The sequence below is a fragment of the Argiope bruennichi genome, chromosome 2 (assembly GCF_947563725.1).
Source record: "Argiope bruennichi chromosome 2, qqArgBrue1.1, whole genome shotgun sequence".
NCBI lineage: Eukaryota > Metazoa > Arthropoda > Arachnida > Araneae > Araneidae > Argiope > Argiope bruennichi.
Window position 1 is genome coordinate 11,911,899 of NC_079152.1, and position 18,328 is coordinate 11,930,226.

General features: G+C 31.4%; 1 protein-coding gene across 2 annotated transcripts in view; it reads right to left on the reverse strand.

Annotated features, from left to right (window-relative positions):
• The window catches only part of LOC129962118 (insulin gene enhancer protein ISL-1-like), a 170,365-nt gene that overhangs the window by 98,072 nt on the left and 53,965 nt on the right, over positions 1 to 18,328 (reverse strand). For both annotated transcript variants that reach the window (XM_056075852.1, XM_056075851.1), the window contains exon 3: positions 8,065 to 8,357. In XM_056075852.1, coding sequence (XP_055931827.1) covers positions 8,065 to 8,357 — 293 coding nt within the window. The remainder of the gene's footprint in view (positions 1 to 8,064; positions 8,358 to 18,328) is intronic.

The window sequence follows — 18,328 nt, forward strand, 5'->3', positions numbered from 1 at the left end:
CACACCCACCCTTTTCCCCCCCAAAATTTGTCACCGAAATACAATTGTAGTTACAAGATTACATACCAAATTTCATTTATTTAAATGTTTGCGTTTTTGAGCATGCGAAGGTACAGACTGACAGACGATCAACACTTTGACAGATTTGGTTTAAAATTTTATATGAATCTATACTTTAGATGACAAATCTGTGCAACATATCTTATATATTTAATGCTTTATATTTTGAAGTTGTTGAGTTATAACCGAACAGCGGGACATAAAGATTTGCTGTGAATGGATTTCTTCCAAAATTTATGAGCAACCCACAAATTTGATATAAAGGCCACACAATACATTTCATCCATCTAGTTCAAAGTTTTGAGTTGTTGCATTTCCAGATAAACAGACACAAATTCCAAAAATGTGGTTTTCGGGCGAAGGAGTATCGATAGTACGATAATTCATCAAAATCTGGAATTCGTAGATTTGGACAATTATACAAAAAATGAACAATTACTTTCTCTAAGTACAATTATTTTTCTTATACGAGAGAATAAAAAAAGTTGAAGTACAGCTAGAAACTAGAGAAGTTCAAAAGAAATATATTCCCCAGTTTTATTTGTTTAAGCGCTAAAATAATTCATTCTGGCCTTTCTCTGTGTAATTTCTGAATTTAATAAAATGAATCTCGGTCAATACTACAGTTACGAAGGATTGTCAGAACAGCTGGAACTTGGTTATTTTATTGCTAAAAGTTAAATATTCAATTTATGCACTTAATCTAATTGCAGATCAAGAAAAGTGTTCATCAGATAATAAAATGCGAGAGCTTTGATAAATTATGATGTTTCTTTGAAACGCACCAATGAGTGCCGATGAAAATTCAGCAATAATAATCTATAGATAGCAGTTGCAAAGTTATATTTTACTGCTATAGTGCAGTGTTCAAAACTGGAATGGCCATGATCAAATTATTTGAATCACTATTTCTACAATTTTATCAAGACTTACTGAAATTACTGCATATTTCTTGAATATATACTTTCGTAGCAGTAGTAATAAAATATTTTGTTAATATAAAAGCAAGCTTTTTTTAACAAATTTCAACTTGCTTAGTAAAATAAACTAAATTTGAAATTTTGAATTTTTTTTCCCTAATCTCTAATGTAAATGTATGGACTGTGTATTGCCGTGTGTTAAGTTTAGCTTAATCAGGATAACATCTAGTTTTGAAACTACACTATCTTATTTTGTGAAGAATTTTATTATTATAAACTATGGTTCCCATTTTTTGAGATTTCTAGTTTGAAGAAATAGATGAGTATTTGATTAATGACATTTAACGCGCCCTTGACTTTAATCCACCACAAATTTTGGTTGAATCGGGTCAGGTCTTCTCCTGCCGTATAAAAATTTTTAGAATCTATTTTTCCCAATTAACGCATTTAGAATAGTTCCTTGTATATAAAATTTAACAATGATTAATTTTATAAAGCATTTGCTTTTTTAAAAAAAAATGCCATTTCATTCTAGAAATAAGATATTAAAAAGATTTCATTTAATGAATTCCGTTTCAAAAATAAGAAAGAATTAAAGAATATTCAATTTTAAGGAATCACTCATAATAAATATTATGAAGACAAAGATTAAACGCACAAAATAAAGAAAAAAAAAAAAGAAATTACAAAAAGAGGAAAGGATTCTTCAAGAAGAGAAATTTACCAGTTTTATACAAAATGAACTCCGAATTTTCAAGTTAAATTGCTTATTTCCCTGTTGTAGTAAACCAGTAATTATCCTAATATTTTATAATTAATTGAATTTGCATTTTTCCTTTCTCATTACACAGTACAGAAAAAATATTGTAATCGTCAAAAAATTCGAAGTCATGATTTTGGCGAAGTTTTTGAAATCCCTAAATTTGAAGAAAAAATTTTTGGAAAATGTCTGTCCCGCTGCCGGTCTATGACAAAAACAACTCAAAAACGCTTTAAGTTAGACGGGTGGAATTTTACTAACGATCTTTACACCAATTTCGTAGATTTTTTTAATAAAATTTTGAGTAAATCCTTCTTAGGAAGTCTGTCTGTACGGCTGTTCGAATATAAGTTAACACGATAACTTCAAAACGAAGAGAGCTAGATAGATAGAATTCGGTACACAGATTTAACATCTACAGCGTGGACATGTGTCAAATTTTGTGCCCAATCCAACAAGGGATTGGTTTGTATGCAGATCTCTACCTTGAGAAACATGTAAATACAATAATTCAAAAACTTAAAGACCTAAATATATCAAATTTTATATGGGATTTTGTGACTACAAGTATAATTTTATGTATTACTTGTTTGTAGATAGTTACAATCGATTGGGAAAAATATGTCTGAAACAGAAATTAAATTTTGGAATACTATTTACCGCATGGAAGGAATTAAACACCAGAAAATTCTCCTAAAACGATGCGATAGATTCAACGATTACTAAATTCACGCCAAAGGTTGAAATTTTGTATTTATTGTATACCAATGACATATTTAAGGCATATTCTCTGGGATGCGATCTTTATTAGAGTATATGCGAGAAAGTTTTTGGGAGACTACTTCCACCGGTTTCAAACTTATTTATTTGTCAAACAGGAAAATATTTCTTTTTTAATTGGCATTTTCGTAAACTCATTTCACTCTAGTGGTCCAATATAGCTGCCTAATATGAAATTCGCGACTTGTATAAACTAAATGACGTTTGTCATATTACTGCTAACTGCTTGAACTGATACCTTTCTGTGAAGACGTAAACTGGCTTTTCTTCTAATGTTTACAATTCAGTGTGACAACATTGCGCTTTCCAGATTGAAACCAGTTTTGCTTCTTTCCATTACATTTCACTCAGAACACGTCCACATCGAAGGAAAAAGAAAGTGGTCAGTTCCTCTGTGCCCCACAAAGATCACGGGAATGTGTCACTGTGGGAGGGGGCTCGCGCGTGAAAGATCGCGCCACGCCTGTGCGGGGCGCGTGAGAATCCAGCCCGCCCACTACAAGCGCTGCCTGTCAAAAGACGCACCCCTCACCCCCAAGTGCGAAAGGATAATAATTGTCCGTTAATAATCGATGATGTCCTTTAAAGGTAGTGTTTTTTCCCCGGTCCTCTCTTCCAAAGCCCCGTGTCAAATGAGGGGCTATTGAGGGAGCCGGCACTAATTTGGGGCTTTCCAGAACTGCCACTCTCTCTCGAAAGAAGAAAGATTAAATAGGTTTTCATGAACTGCGGTGGGAAAGGTTGGAGGCACGCTTCGCTTGCTTTCTCACGTTTGCCTTTTGATTTGCCTCGATATTGATAATACATACCATTCAGAAAGCGTTTGGCCCGGTAAAATTATAGCCATATGAGAAACACAAAGAAAAAAAAAGGGCCACTGGATATATGTTAAAGTTGACATTGAGCATTGGATAGAATCAACATTATGTGTTGGTTAGGCTATAACTTTCTTGATATTAATAATATTTACAATTCAGAAAACGTTTGGGTAGATAAAATTTATCCATTTGAGAAATATTGGAAAAATAAGAAGAAAAAAAAAGGGGGGGCACTGGATATAGTTGGCATTAATTGGTTAAAGCTGATATTGGACATTGGATAGAATCGACATTGTGTATTGATTAAGCAATGGCGTTCTCGATATTGGTAATACAATTCAGTAAACGTTTGGCAAGGTAAAATTACAGCCATACGAGAAATACAGAAGAAACAAGGAAAAAAAGTACATTTGATATAAGTTAAAGTTTACTTAGGTCATTGAATAGAATCGCCATTGTGTGTTAATTAGACAATGATTTTCTCGATATTGGTAATACTTACAATTCAGAAAGCGTTTAAAAACCCGGTAAAATTATAGTCATATGAGAAATACAGAAAAAAAAAGAGGGGAAAAATGGCATTGGATATAAGTTAAAATTGATATTTGTTATTGGATAGAATCGACATTGTGGTTAGGAAATGACTTTCTTGCTATTGGTAATACTTATAATACTTAAAGAGCTTAGCTCATTAAAATTATAGCCATATGAAAAATACGGAGAAACGGGGGAGGGGAAGGCATTGAATATAGCTTAAAATTGACATTGGGCTTTAATTAAATCGGCATTGTGTGTTGGTTAGGCAAAGACACTCTGAATATTAGTAATACAGGCAATTGAGAACGAGTTTGGCCCAGTAAAATTATAGCCATATGAGTATTAAAGAAGAAAATTGGGAAAAGGCATTGGATATAAATGAAAATTGACATTGGGCATTGGTTAGAATCGACATTGTGTGTTGGTTAGACAATTACTTTCTCGACACTGGTAATACTTAAAATTCATAAAGCTTTTTGGCTTGGTAAAATTATAGCCAAGAAGAAATACAGAGGAAAGGAGGAAGAAAAAGAGCATTGGAAATAGGTTAAAATTGACATTGGGCATTGGATAAGATCGCCATTGTGTATTGATTAGGTAATGATTGTCTCGATATTGATATTCTTATAATTCAGAAAGCGTTTGTTCTGGTGAAATTAAAATCATATGAAAAACACAGGGGTACAGGGAAAATAAAGGCACTAAGTGCGAGTTAAACTGACATTGGACATTGGCTAGAATCAACAATCTATATTAATTTGACAATGACCTTTTCAATAGTAACCATTTAGAGTGAACTTTAAAAAAAAAATCTTTGTCTCTTCACTGATTAGTAATTAAAGTGTTTTAATGTAAATATGTAATGCTTCTTTATAAGATATTTATAATTATTTATTATTCAATATTTGTGCACCCAATGAAAAGATAATTCATGATAATTAGGGATTGCAATACCGGAACAAAACTTCAATACCGGCATTCGGTATTTTTTAAATCTTAATACCGGGATACCGGTTTTAATACCGGTATTAGAAATTTTAGAAAAAGAAAGAAAGCACAGGTGTTTCTTTGTTTTATTTGCCAGTTTTGTTAGAGAGTGTAAATATCACAAAAAATAATTTGTAATTTATAAATTATAACAGTATATAATCACAAAAAAGTAAAGAAACATCTTATTTATTTAAATCACAAAAAAGTGTAAATATCACTATTCAGTCTGTGGTACTATTACAAATTTTTGAAACGTGATCTTAAAAAACATAATGCATCAACTGTACTGTCATTAAGCCTGAAAAGTAATTTTGTGTAAAAATTACCAGCTTTCGAAAAAGCTCTTTCGGCATCTACACTAGTTGGTGGTACTGTTAGCAATGCGCGATATACTTTTTCCAAGTATTTATCTCTAAATCGCTCATCTTGAAATAAATCGATTTCTCGTCGGATGGTTTTGGATATAGCTGATTTCTGTATTGCATTTTGGTTCGTTGAAATTTTTTTTATTTATCGCTAACTCTAATTTTTGTTCAAGAGACAATTCCTTATCACTATCGACAGTAGTGACGTCATAATCTTCGATAATTGAACCGAATTCTTCTGAAAGTGGATAGGTTTGTGGGTAAAAAATTTTAATAAATTTATTCTAAACTTATCAGATTTGAATTGGTTATTTTCTTTTCTTCTTTTTCATTTTTAAAATCATTAGAATTATGTAAATACCATAAGACATTTTCTATTTCGGTATGCCTTTCTTATGTGCGATTTTTCAATATAATATAATTCTTCAGATAGCGATGTGTGCTGTTCTTTCAGTGACTGCAACATGAAATTTATTGTTGCATTAGCTGTTAATAAATTAGAATCTCTCCGACATAATGCCCCAATAGTCAGTTTTATTGGAAGTAGAGCTGATACTGTTCTGGATATTAAGTCGAATTCACTATCTGAAAAATTAATTTACAGGTTTAAGTCGATTATTGCTTTTTGGATTGGATTTGTCAGTTTCAAAAATCGTTCCATCATTAGGAGTAAACTGTTCCAAAGTGTTTTAGAATCTAATATTAACATAAATTCTGTTTTATTTTCAGTTAGTATATATTTTAGTAAAATATCCTTTTTATAGGGAACGTTTAAATATCTTAACAATTTTTCGAACTTTATAAATTATAGGAAGCAATTTTTGATAGGTTAATATTTCATCCTCATTAGCAATATCTTCTTCAGCAATTATTATCTTCATTATCAATATCACTCTCACTCTTACTCTTTTCAAAGTTGGAATCCGAAGTTTCTATATCCGCAGTATTTGGATTCTTCTGTTCTTTATTTTTTTTTTGGTATAATACATGTATTACTCCTAATTGAATTCCATGTGCATAGCACAACCGCTGATTTTCACCAATCAACTTTCCAACTTTTTTCATAATTGTTGCTCCATCAGCGGTTATGGATACAATATTTTCTTTCAGGGATAATCCATGTTTCGCTAATTTAGATTTAAGTAATTAATTAAGCCATTAATTAGCTAATTAAAGTTACCCGTTAGGGAGACATAAAAACAGAAACGTACACTATTTTGCAATGTTCGCGATCCCTGAACATATAGTGGAGACAATTTTAAAAATTTCTAGTAAATACCGAAAAACCGGTATTTAAACTTGTGAATACCGGTATTACAAAACTGTTCAAATGGCTCAAAATACCGGTATTCGGTATCCCGGTATTCCGGTATTGCAATCCCTAATGATAATATTAGACGATGAATTATAATTCGAATAAAAACAATTATTTGAATTAAATTATTTATGTATGTTTCAACTGAAGTGTACATGAAATGAATTCACATAAAAATGATTTTATTTAAAATTTTTCTATTTTATTTCCTATATTTGTTATCTTTCAATGTGATATAAACATTGAAAAAATTTATAGGAGAGTTAAAATTCATTATGAAATAAAGTTAGGTAAATGTTACTTCGCAAACTGTTAAACCCCTTCATACTCATGAAGAAAGATTCATCCCTGTACAATAATTTCAAAAAACACTCCCCCCCCCCTTTTAACAAAAGTTTATACGTCAGGCATTTTGTTTCTGATATATTTTTCGAATTATTACATTAAATTGTTTCATTCTATGATTAGTTGAGACATGTATTGTGATTCATAATCATTGTGCGCTTATCTAGAACAAGTCCCGAGTGCATATCTCATTTAATGACTTTCTTCAAGGGCATTTTCTCATGATTTACTGAAATTTACTTGGCTTGGAGTAAAAAATATTGTTTGGAATTGGGTAGGAACTTTCAATATCGTATCGTCGTCTATTAAGTTATAAGCCGTTTGTTACTACTTGGTTGATGATTATCATCAACTTAAATAACTTGACTGATGAGGAGATGAAACCATTTGAAAATCTTGTAGAATTTAACAGGAACTTTCAAACAAAAAGTCCAGATCTTTCTGCTTGTTTGGTGCTTGGTTGCTAGTAACTAGCTGATAGATAATGATCATCAAAGTCGCTAACATCATTAATGATGGTACAGACTATGTACAGACTATTTTCAGAAACAATTCATATAATTCCAAAATTCCATTTAAGACAATTTCATTCAGATTTTGTATATATAAGATGCTCTATAACAACTCCTCAGAGTGTATTTCATTTAATTAATTCCAAAGAGAATTTGGACATTACCTGCTTAAATGCACCTTCACTGGTACAAACAAAATCTTGTGAGATTGGGCTGAAACCCAGATTCTTCAATTAGGTTACTACTTAGGTGACAGGTACCTAATTGACAGGAAACTTTAGGTACTAGTGACTAACTGATGAGTAGCTTTAGGTATTAGTGACTAACTGATAAGTAACTTTAGGTACTGTTTAAAGTACAAGTTTTAAACTTAGATATGTAACTTAAGGTACTAGTTACTAGCTAATAAGGGACTTTAGATACTAATTGCTAACTGATAGGTATTTTAGATACTAACTGATAGGGAACTTTAGGTACTAGTTAATAACTGATAAGTAACTTTAGGTACTAGTTATTTACTCTTAAGAAACTTTAGGTACACTACTAACTGATGAACATTAATGAGAATACGGATAACATTTCCAATAACTCAGAATGCCATTTTCAGCAGTTTTATTCAAATTTTCTATTGACTAAAAGAGGAATAAAAAGAGCGAAGTTACCTGCCATCTGTAGGGACGTTCCGTTGGGTGTTGTACCGTTGTGGGGCGAGTGCTGACCATTGGCCGTGTGACCATTGGGTGTGATTTTCTTTTCAACGATGGGCGTACAGTCGTTGTCTGCTTTACAAAAGAGTCCATCGTCCCTTAGGGCGAACTCGTCGCCCGGGAGCAACTGTCTCGTGCATGTGACGCACCGGAAGCACTCGATGTGGTAGATCTTATTCCTGGCTCGCATCACAAAATCGTTCCTACTGAAGCTCACATTGCACCGGGCGCATTTGATGCCAAATAACCTGTGGAAAACAACAAGACAACTGTCATCGAATGCTAGGAAATGTTGCAAATAAATATATGACAGAAGAGACTGCTTCATCTGGAAATATTTAAGTAACATGTTCCACTCTCAACTTTTAGGAAATGAAATGAATTAATTTTAGATAATTAAACATTTTTCTAATGCATCGTTTATCCCCTACAACGGTTGTCTGATACTTCTTTTAGCTGATACTTTCCGAAAATTGAAGATGAAAATCAATGGCGAATCGCTATTATGATTGATATTTAATGGCGATTCATCAGTTTTGGTATGGTAAAGATCCACTAAGAATAAACAATCTTTTACAAATACAGAGGCTTTCTTTAATCGCAATTACAAAGTGAGTGCTATCGTTCTGTATCTAATGAGGTCTTGCAAATTCTTGCGGGGTGTCCACCTTTTAGATATAAAGATTTCCATGGAAATTCTAGCGTTAAAAAGACAAGGGAAAATTAAAGAGCTTATTGAACTTTGATCATCGAATTAAATTAAGACCCTAGATTGGGATAAGAATACAGTGGAGCTTTTTTATGGGAGTTCATCAAAGCCATTGTATTTCTGAGGATGAATCAAAAATCAGTGATAAAGTTGATGCTGTGCTTGTCCACTTTTTTTTTTTTTTTTTTTTTTTTTTTTTGTCGTGTGATATTTTAAGCCAAATTTTTGCTCAGTAGCTTCTGAGAGTAAAGATTCCTGAGCACCCGAGGGCAGACGTCTGACTTCTAGCTCAAATGAAGATAGCACACACACACACTCGCTTGCACAACCCCTTTTCACAGGGAGGCTCATTCACGCACCTCACAGAGAGAACACAAGGAAGAGAACAACCATGCCCGAACCAAGACTCGAAACCGGAACGCCTAGATCACGGGGAAGACACGTTACCCCTAGGCCAGGACGCCGGCGATTGTCCACTTTTATAAACAAAAAGAGAAAGATTGTCATCATATTCATTTGAGCAATGAAAATATTGTTTATATAGCTGAAGTATCGCTATTAAAAAAGCAATAGATAACTTGAATGAAAAAAATTTACAGAATATTAAAATTTTCAAAATCGGCGTTAGTGATATTAGATTCCCTGTTAGATAAGAGAGCAATAATTTATAGAATAAATAAAAAGATTCTTAAATAAGAAAATATTAAATTATTTTGGGACAGGTTTTCATAAGGGTACTTATGGTAATGAAAAAAGAGGATTAAGTTAGTAATAAATAGAGAAAATATTGGTGTGGAATTCGCTAAATAGGGAACATAGTGCAAATTGGGAACAAATAAGATTAGAAATGCTTTAATATGGCAGAAAAGGAGGGATGTCTCGGAAAAAGAAACTCTTGAAAAAGTGTTTCAAAGATGTTATACCAAAGAGGATGAAAGTGATTTCTATTTAAACCATATCTTTGGCTTACACCAAGCATGTCTATTTCAAAAGAATCCAATGTGCATTTTCTCTTTTAAGATATTTTCTACTGAAGTGCTACAGCTAATGTTTTCATTCTGGTCTTTGTATTAATATCGATATTATTCGACTTCATTGTGTTCATGAAAAACTACCATAATGATTTTGTATTCCGGGAGCAAATATTGAGTGCGAATTTTGTTTAAGTGTTGTTGCAATGGTCTTATTTTGCTATAATGAATTTGTAAATACTATATTATATCGTATTTCAAATGGAAAATAGTGGAATCGATAGTCTTCTGGCTGTGTGAACATGTTCATTGGGTGCTCTGTTGCCTGGACACACCGGATGGTGTCTCACTGAAATGGGCTAGTGATGGATTTTTGTTGTTGATTTTACAAGTTATACCTGCGCTTCAAATGGGCGGAGTCATTTTGACAGACTACATCTCTGTTCCGAATGGCTTTTGTCTGAGACGGAGTTAATCTCTGAATATATAATCCGTCAGAAGGTTTGTTACTGTTGGAGATAGGCGAGGATCGAACTCGTAACCTTATGGTTCGTAGCCGAGTAACATGACCACAAGACAAAAATAATTACTCTTATCTCGTAGCTGTTATCTGGCTTATAAAGCATCACCACGTTACTCCCCCTCCAGCGAGGTGGAGGATATTTTGTCTTTTTTTTAATGCTTTTATTAGTGATGATATTGGCTGTTGCGCTTTATCCATTTTTTTGTATTGGCTGATTATTTATCAGCATTTATTTATTGGCTGATTATTTATCAGCTTTTTATTTATTTATCTATTTCTGGTAGAGGGCGCCACAACAGTTGTATTTTTCGTCATCAGGTCACCAATGTTGCCGTTGGTGATAAGCGAGGATCGAACTCGTAACTTTATGGTTCATAGCCGAGTAACATGACCACAAGACAAAAGTAGTTAGTCATGTCTCGCAGCTGTTATCTGGCTTATAAAGCGTCACCACAGGTTGAACGGTCTATACCTTCGAATACAAGCAAACTCTATAATCAAAAACGCAAGAATTTTGATAAATGAAATTTAGAACACAGTTTTAGTATCTAAATTAAAAATTCTCATCAAATTTCAGTTTTGTGCTTTCAACAGCTAGAAAATCTGTCAGCTCGAAGGTACAATCACTAACATGAAAATGCGATAATCCAAATGCACAATGTTTTAGATAAATCAAGTTTGGTAAACGACATCTTGATATTAGAAGAGCAGTTTGTCTCAATTTTTTTATTTTAAATAGTCGAAAAAAGGCCTTCGAAATGCATATTCGGTTATCTTTACTATACTAGGCAGCACAAAGCTCTCATATCCGTGACTGAAATTTGAGCACTCGACCTTGCTCACGACCTTGCCCATAATTAGTGTAAGGCGAGAAAGGAGGAGTGTAATGTGTATTTTTGAGTATGGGAGAAAAATAAATAAATTCCACCTATTTATTCTTAGACATTTATTTACATTTTCCCTATGCATTACCTAAAACTCAAAGTCACCGACATTACAGAAAAGCAGATATTGATATCTTAAACTGAAATTGTTTTTCTGAAGAACTTGACTTATTTTATTTTGAATTTATAAACGAAATATTTCAAAAATATATGGGGGGGGATTATGTGTGTTTATTCGATGGAAAAATAATAAACATTATAAGCAAGAAAAAAAATATATTTACTAAGTAAACAATTTAAATAAAATACCTTTTAAGTTTCATCAAATTTCTTGCTCATAAAATGAAAATTTCTGAGAAATAACCAATCTCTTTATTGACTTGGCGTTTTATTTTTTCCTATGAAACTCTATTTGTGCAATAATATGATGCAATGTTACGGTATTCATTTTGCTATTTTTTATTAAAAACAAACCATTAAAAAATAATTGAAAAAAAAAACATAGAGAATCCTCCGCATTTTTAAAGAGTCATTTAAAAATCAGAAACATTTATTCAAGAAATTCAAAGAAATATTTTCATCTAAAGTTATATTTAACCGATAAAAAACAGTTTTAATTATGAAGAGAAAAATTATACCCTTTATTCTCTTATTAATTTCTTTAAATATTGATAAAAAATATTCATTATTTTAAAAGGTAATTTTTTTAATGGATGCAATACGATAAATGAAAAACTAAAGGTCAATTTAAAAAAAAAAGGGACATAAGAAGAAAATTATTTTTTTATTTTAACCTTTTTCCTCTCATTTTTTTAAAGATCCAAAATCATCAAGCTTAACTTAATTTCTAAATAGAACTTCTAGTGAAAACAAAGAATTCGAAAACAATTCCACATAATTCTAAACTTATTCCTAAGTAATTTTAATGATAAGCCAACTAATTACTCTTTAAAGATTTTTTTTCCTAACCGAAACGTTTATGATGGGAGAGAATCAAATGCTGCTTTGCTCTTTGTAGCTGAAATGAAAAATACTCCCCAATATCCAGTGGGATATGCTCCTTGATGTTACAGCAATGATGTATGACGTTGAACCAATGTTCAGCTGGCCAAATGACTTGAAAATAATTGCTCCCGTTAAGGAAAAATTAGGAAACATTGAGATGAAGGTTCATTAAGTACCATTAAAACATTACTCAATTATGAGCGAGACGTGGCGTTCATCTAGCTTTTGCTGCCGAAGAAAAAAAGACGGCACAACCAACGAAATGTCTGTTTAATACTTCTGCGGTTGCCCGCGTTGATAGAGTAATTTGTTGGAGGGAAAGAGGGAATATTAATTATTTTGAGTTTGTGTTGAGAAGTATTAATGATAATTTAATTTCTGTTTTGGATGTTTCTCTAGTATTCCCCGTTTGCATTGAGATCCAACTCACTTTCACAGAAATTTATCTCGATTTAAAACAAAAAAAAAATCACATATTAAATATACAGGGTGAGTATTGTAATCGTAAAAAAATATGAAACGTGGAGAAATCGATAAATCTTCACGGTTCACACTTCTCTGAATCCGAAAAATACATTTTTGGATTTATATCTATTTGTCGGTCGGTCTGCGAGCACAGTAACTAAGACACGTTTTGATATAGACGGATCAAATTTTGTATATGGTCTTCACGTTCAAATTTATTGAACGAAATTCATTCAAATGAGCTCTGGCTGTCAGGGACTAGTACAAATAGCTGGATAAAACGTGGTACTCAGATCGTCTTTGGTACTCGGATGGTACAGAGCGTCGATCTGTATCAGATACGTCAAATCAAATTTTGCATATGGTCTTCACGTTCAAATTTATTGAACGAAATTCATTCAAATGAGCTCTGGCTGTCAACGGCAACGGCAACGTCGTGATGTTTCGGAGTTCCGCGATGTGACAAAGTGGTCACGAGCACCTCCACATCATCATTTGGAATAGATACTTTAATTTGTTAGTTTAGAGAAAAAGTTAAATTTAATTGAAACTAGTTTGGACGAGCGCAATAAAGCTCTAACGTCATGAAATTTGGTATTTAATTCACATTATTGTTATTTATGAAATAATTAATTAATTAAAATAATATTTAGATTATTTATGGGGTAATATACAGAGAAATTTAATGGAATTACGTTGCACGAGCCTTAACTATTGGGACTGATTTTTTGAAAATAAATTTACTGAAGGAAAAAATTTCAAGAAATTTCACGCGTGTATCTGAGGCCAAAACAAATAATTTTGATAAATTTAATCCACCAGATTGGTAACAGAGTTAATTAAGTACAAATAGATGGATAAAACTTGGTTCTTCGATCGTGTTTGGTACTCGGATGGTACACAACATCGATCTGTATCAGATACGTATCTTGATCCAAATCAGTCTTAAGACAGACCATCTGTTGGTCTGCATTTTAAGACGCATGCAAGCGCGATAACTTAAAAAGCGCAATGGTTAAATTAAATGAAATTTAGTAAGCATGTAATCTCTTAAAATCTTTGTAAAATTGCAGTTTCATGTCAAATGTCAAAATTCGGTCAAATCTCCATTGTCTTTGACTTTTGTAATGAATTTATATGATATATGACAATTACATCAATTTATTGGAGAAAAAAATTGAGCATTTGTATGAAAACGCATTACGATTGCAAAAACAATGTTATTCAAGTTACAGTTCACTTTGATACTTTAAGTAAGATAGTTTTTTAACCGAAAATATTCAACTCGTTAGTCGACTTTTGGTGAAGATATTGAGTTCTTTTATTCATTGTTCTTAATTTTTGGAAATTTTTCTTTATAAAAAACCACTGAAAATCTTCGATTGTTTGGAAGTTATCTAAATTTTTATATTTGCATATTTTTTAAAACTCAAAATCTAAATTTTGTTGAAATATTTGTACAAAAATCTAATCAAACGAAAATCTGAAGAAGATTTATTTTTGTTCAAATTTCTTATATTAATCTCTCAATATATTCGGCAGTTTCCGAGTTTACAGAATAAACAATTTCATTAAAAATTACCGTTATTTTAGCGGTAAGTAATACAAAATAATAATAAATAAATAAAATAAAAATAAAAAATGACCTTTTATTTATAAGTCGAATTCTAAAATTTAAACACTAGGTAAAAATAAAATCTCTTTTTTAGTTCAATAACTAGATAGTATACTTTTTATGTTGTTAGCCAAAATTTAAAGGAATCATCTAATAAACTTCCAAAGTAGAATTTTTTTCTTTAAATCTATTTGTAAAGGGTTAAAACATATTTCTCCCCAATTTCGAAATGCTTTTCGTTCTTAATTGATGTATTATTATTTTATAGGCATTTTTAAAGTTTATTCTATGTAAAAATTCAAAATATTTTCATCATATTTTTCAAACAAAATATGATTCTGAACGTTGTCATATGCTTTGAAGAGAAAGATGTATTCCTCAATATTCAGCTGATTAAATATAGTAATAAAACATATTAAATCTTCCCTTTAATATATAAACAATGAACTAAACTCCATTGTATTTATGTTATCTCTAAAATTATGTACAAATTCTTATACTTTTCAGCTTTTGTGAAAGAATGACAACACGTATGTCGTTAGAATAACAACAATACGTGTCTGTTGAGTCGCTCATTTTACAGTTGATATATCAAATAAAGTATAATTATGCTTATCAGCATTCTTATCCAATTTCAAATAAAACAACAATGTTATTTTCATGTGTAGACAAGTTCGATTTATTTATCAAAAGTTATTGTTCTAGTTTTATCTACAATATTGTTATATTATCTTATTTTGAAAGCTATCCAATATTTATGTAACTTTCAAATTATGCATTTTATTTATCGACAGAACTATCTTATCTTACATGATCCGGCAAAATGGAAGTTATAATAAGCTATTTAATAATTCCATGACCTTTTGCGTTTTAAAATAAAAGAAAATATTTTGATAAGATATTGATTATCAAAAAAATGAAAAGATATTGTTTTAATTACATTTCTGTATTTCTACATTTCTTTTTCATAAATCCGGTTTTGTAAAGTACATGGTGTCCAATAAATCTTGAATAGATTCAAAACTTGTTTTAAAAAATATTATAAAATATGAAAACAAAGTGTCTGCTAAAGTTAATAAATCTCAATGTGAGATTTATTGATTGCTCACATTAAGTCGAACCAATGTTCAATTTCTATTCAGTTCAGCCAATGTCTATTTGTAAGAGTTTGAGGAGCTCTAGATTAAATAGTAATGGTGTTATGCTGCTTTTGATCCTGTAGATTAGTGACAGATAATTTCACTCGTGATATTGAAAACTCATTCTAAATATGCGATCTTCCATTTAAAAAAGTCCTTTGCTTCCTTTATGTGTATATTTGTCCATCTATGTAGAGAAAATGTGTTATAATGAGATTTAGTATCGCACATAACATTCTAAATCCATTATCATCCATTAAAAAAAATCTTTTATTTCCTTTATATGTGTACTTCGGCATCTCCACGTTAGTTTTTATTTTTTATTGAAATCGCTAAAAAATAACAAAAATAATAAAAACTTTATAAATAGCTAAAATAAAAATTAATAAAAAAGCTAATAATAAATAAAAAATAATAATAAAATATCTAATAATAAAAACTTTTTGCTAAGAAATGTCATTTTCGAAAACTTATAGACAAACCTAATTTGATTATTAAATTTGCAGTCGAAAAATCGAAACGCCTCGTCTTATATTTGTGCATCTACCACATTAATTTTCATTTATCTTCGTTCCTGCGCTTTAAAAATAATATATTACTACACTTTTTATCTAAAATATAATTTTCGGAAAATAAAAAAATGTATATAATTTTATTAATTCAACATGATTTTTAAATGTGGTGTCGAAAAATTGAAACGCCTCACCGAATATGTGCACTGACTCATTTATCGTATTAATTTTCATTTATTTTCAGTTCTGCACTTTGAAAATAACATGTTACAACATTTTTAACAACAGATATTTTTCGAAAAATAAAAAATGTATCCGATTTCATAAATTTAATTTGATCTTTAAGTTTGGTGCCAAATAGTCAAAACACTTTATCTCATATGTGTTCATTTGTTGTATTAATTTTCATTTAATTTCAGTTTTGCATTTTGAAAATAATATATTACTACATTTTCACCAAAACTTATAATTTTTGGAAGATAAAAAATACATCTAATTTCATTAATTCAATTTGAATTTTAAATTTGGTGCCAAAAAGTCGCAACACTTCGTTTTATATGTACACTTGTTCGCTAATTTTTACTTATTTTTTAATTTGTCACATTTAAAATACTTAACATTTTACTACATTTTTTTATAAACGAGTGAAATTTGTGAAAAACTGAAGATGTGTCTGATTCCACAATTCTAAAATAATCCTTAAATTTGTTGTAAAAAAAAAATGTGGAAACGCCTCATTTTTAGACCCAAACGTACCTAGACATGAGTACTCAAAAATCCAACGAGAAAAATAATCCATAAATCTTAATTCCATTCCAGAATTTCTTTTCACTTTCACTTCAGTCCCTCACACCACTTTTCCTTTACCCTCCTCCTGCAAGCGACTGCATACCAAGAGGATTCAGCACCGGTACGGTTACCGCTTCTCTCAACCGCACGAGCTCCAGGAGTCTCCTGAATTATTCAACAGTTGATTCTAGGAGCGCATGAGCATCAGTTCAGGGGTTTCTATTAAAGCGAAAAGCATAATGTTTGGAAGCAAATGACAGGCGAGGAGGCCAACCAATCACGAAATTAGCTCGGGGACTTTCAAGAGAGGGATGCGCTGACTATCTCCTCTTTCGCTCGTCTCGAATACCGTCATCGAAGAAGAGGCCGCTTAAAAGAAGCATTCCATATCGTTAGAGTGATTTAAGTCCCCCACTTTGCCCCTGAATAACCTATCGTTTAGACTACGCTGGAAATTTGACTGTGAGCGTATTGATCGCCCTGACTCCACATACAATGGCATTTTCCACCTTGTGAAGTTGGACGTGAAAGGGGTTGGCCATGCATAGCAACAGCTGATCGGTATGCGAAGGGGTTTACAGGATTAAAAGGTTGGATAGGGATGTGATAAGCACGTTATGTTGCTATTTCGTCGTCATTGTCATAATAGCTTATCTTCATACAAGTGGTATGCAAGATATGAACGCAGGTGACCTCATTAATCATTTTTTAAAGATGTGATAGTTGCTAATATGTACAGCAATGAAAACATTTATTGTAGCTATAATCTTTATCTAAAAAATTGTATCTATCACTCTAGAATAACCATTACAATAGTTTCTTTTTAATTGATTACAATCTACTACGCCTCAAGGGTCAATTATGGGTATTAAACATCAAATACATGGAGTAACTTCCTCAGTTCTTAATAAATCATTATTCTGACGGCAAGTTGTATGACTACAGCAGTATGAATGAGGAATACACGTGGGAAATAACAGACATCCATGTTCTATAGACAGGGAATATGATTACAAATCTCTGCAAGAATGGAGATTATCAAAACAACAAAAAATATTATTATTATTTCGTTGGTGCAATCGGCGAAGCAAGAAATGCTGATATCTCTCAGACAAAATAAAGATCAAAGCGGTTAATCACTTTGCGATATGTTAAATGCATAGGTAGGATGGGGAAGGGTGGTTACTAACCACGTTTAAGATGTGGGAGTTCTTAGAATGTGACTTAAATAAAAGATTATATATATCTATGTTGTTTAAATAAATGACAAGAATAATAGCATGATTTTATTTTGGATTTATGTGGTGGAAAAAGCAATTTAGAGTATGTGATGTCATATAAATGACTATATCACATCAAGTTATCGGTAATCAAACGCTAAATGAAATTCAAAGATAGCATTAATCATTTAAAATATGGAACTTTCCAAAGTGGAAGGCAAAAAAATGGTAAATGAATCCATTTCACTCACGATTAAAGAATAACTCAACCTACAAAAATGGTTTCTAAATGTTTTGATAGGTTTTAAATGTAGGAGTAGGAAAGCGTTCAAAACGTTGACTAAGGAAAAGAAATTTTCTTCATGAAATAAAGAATGAGTTTATCCA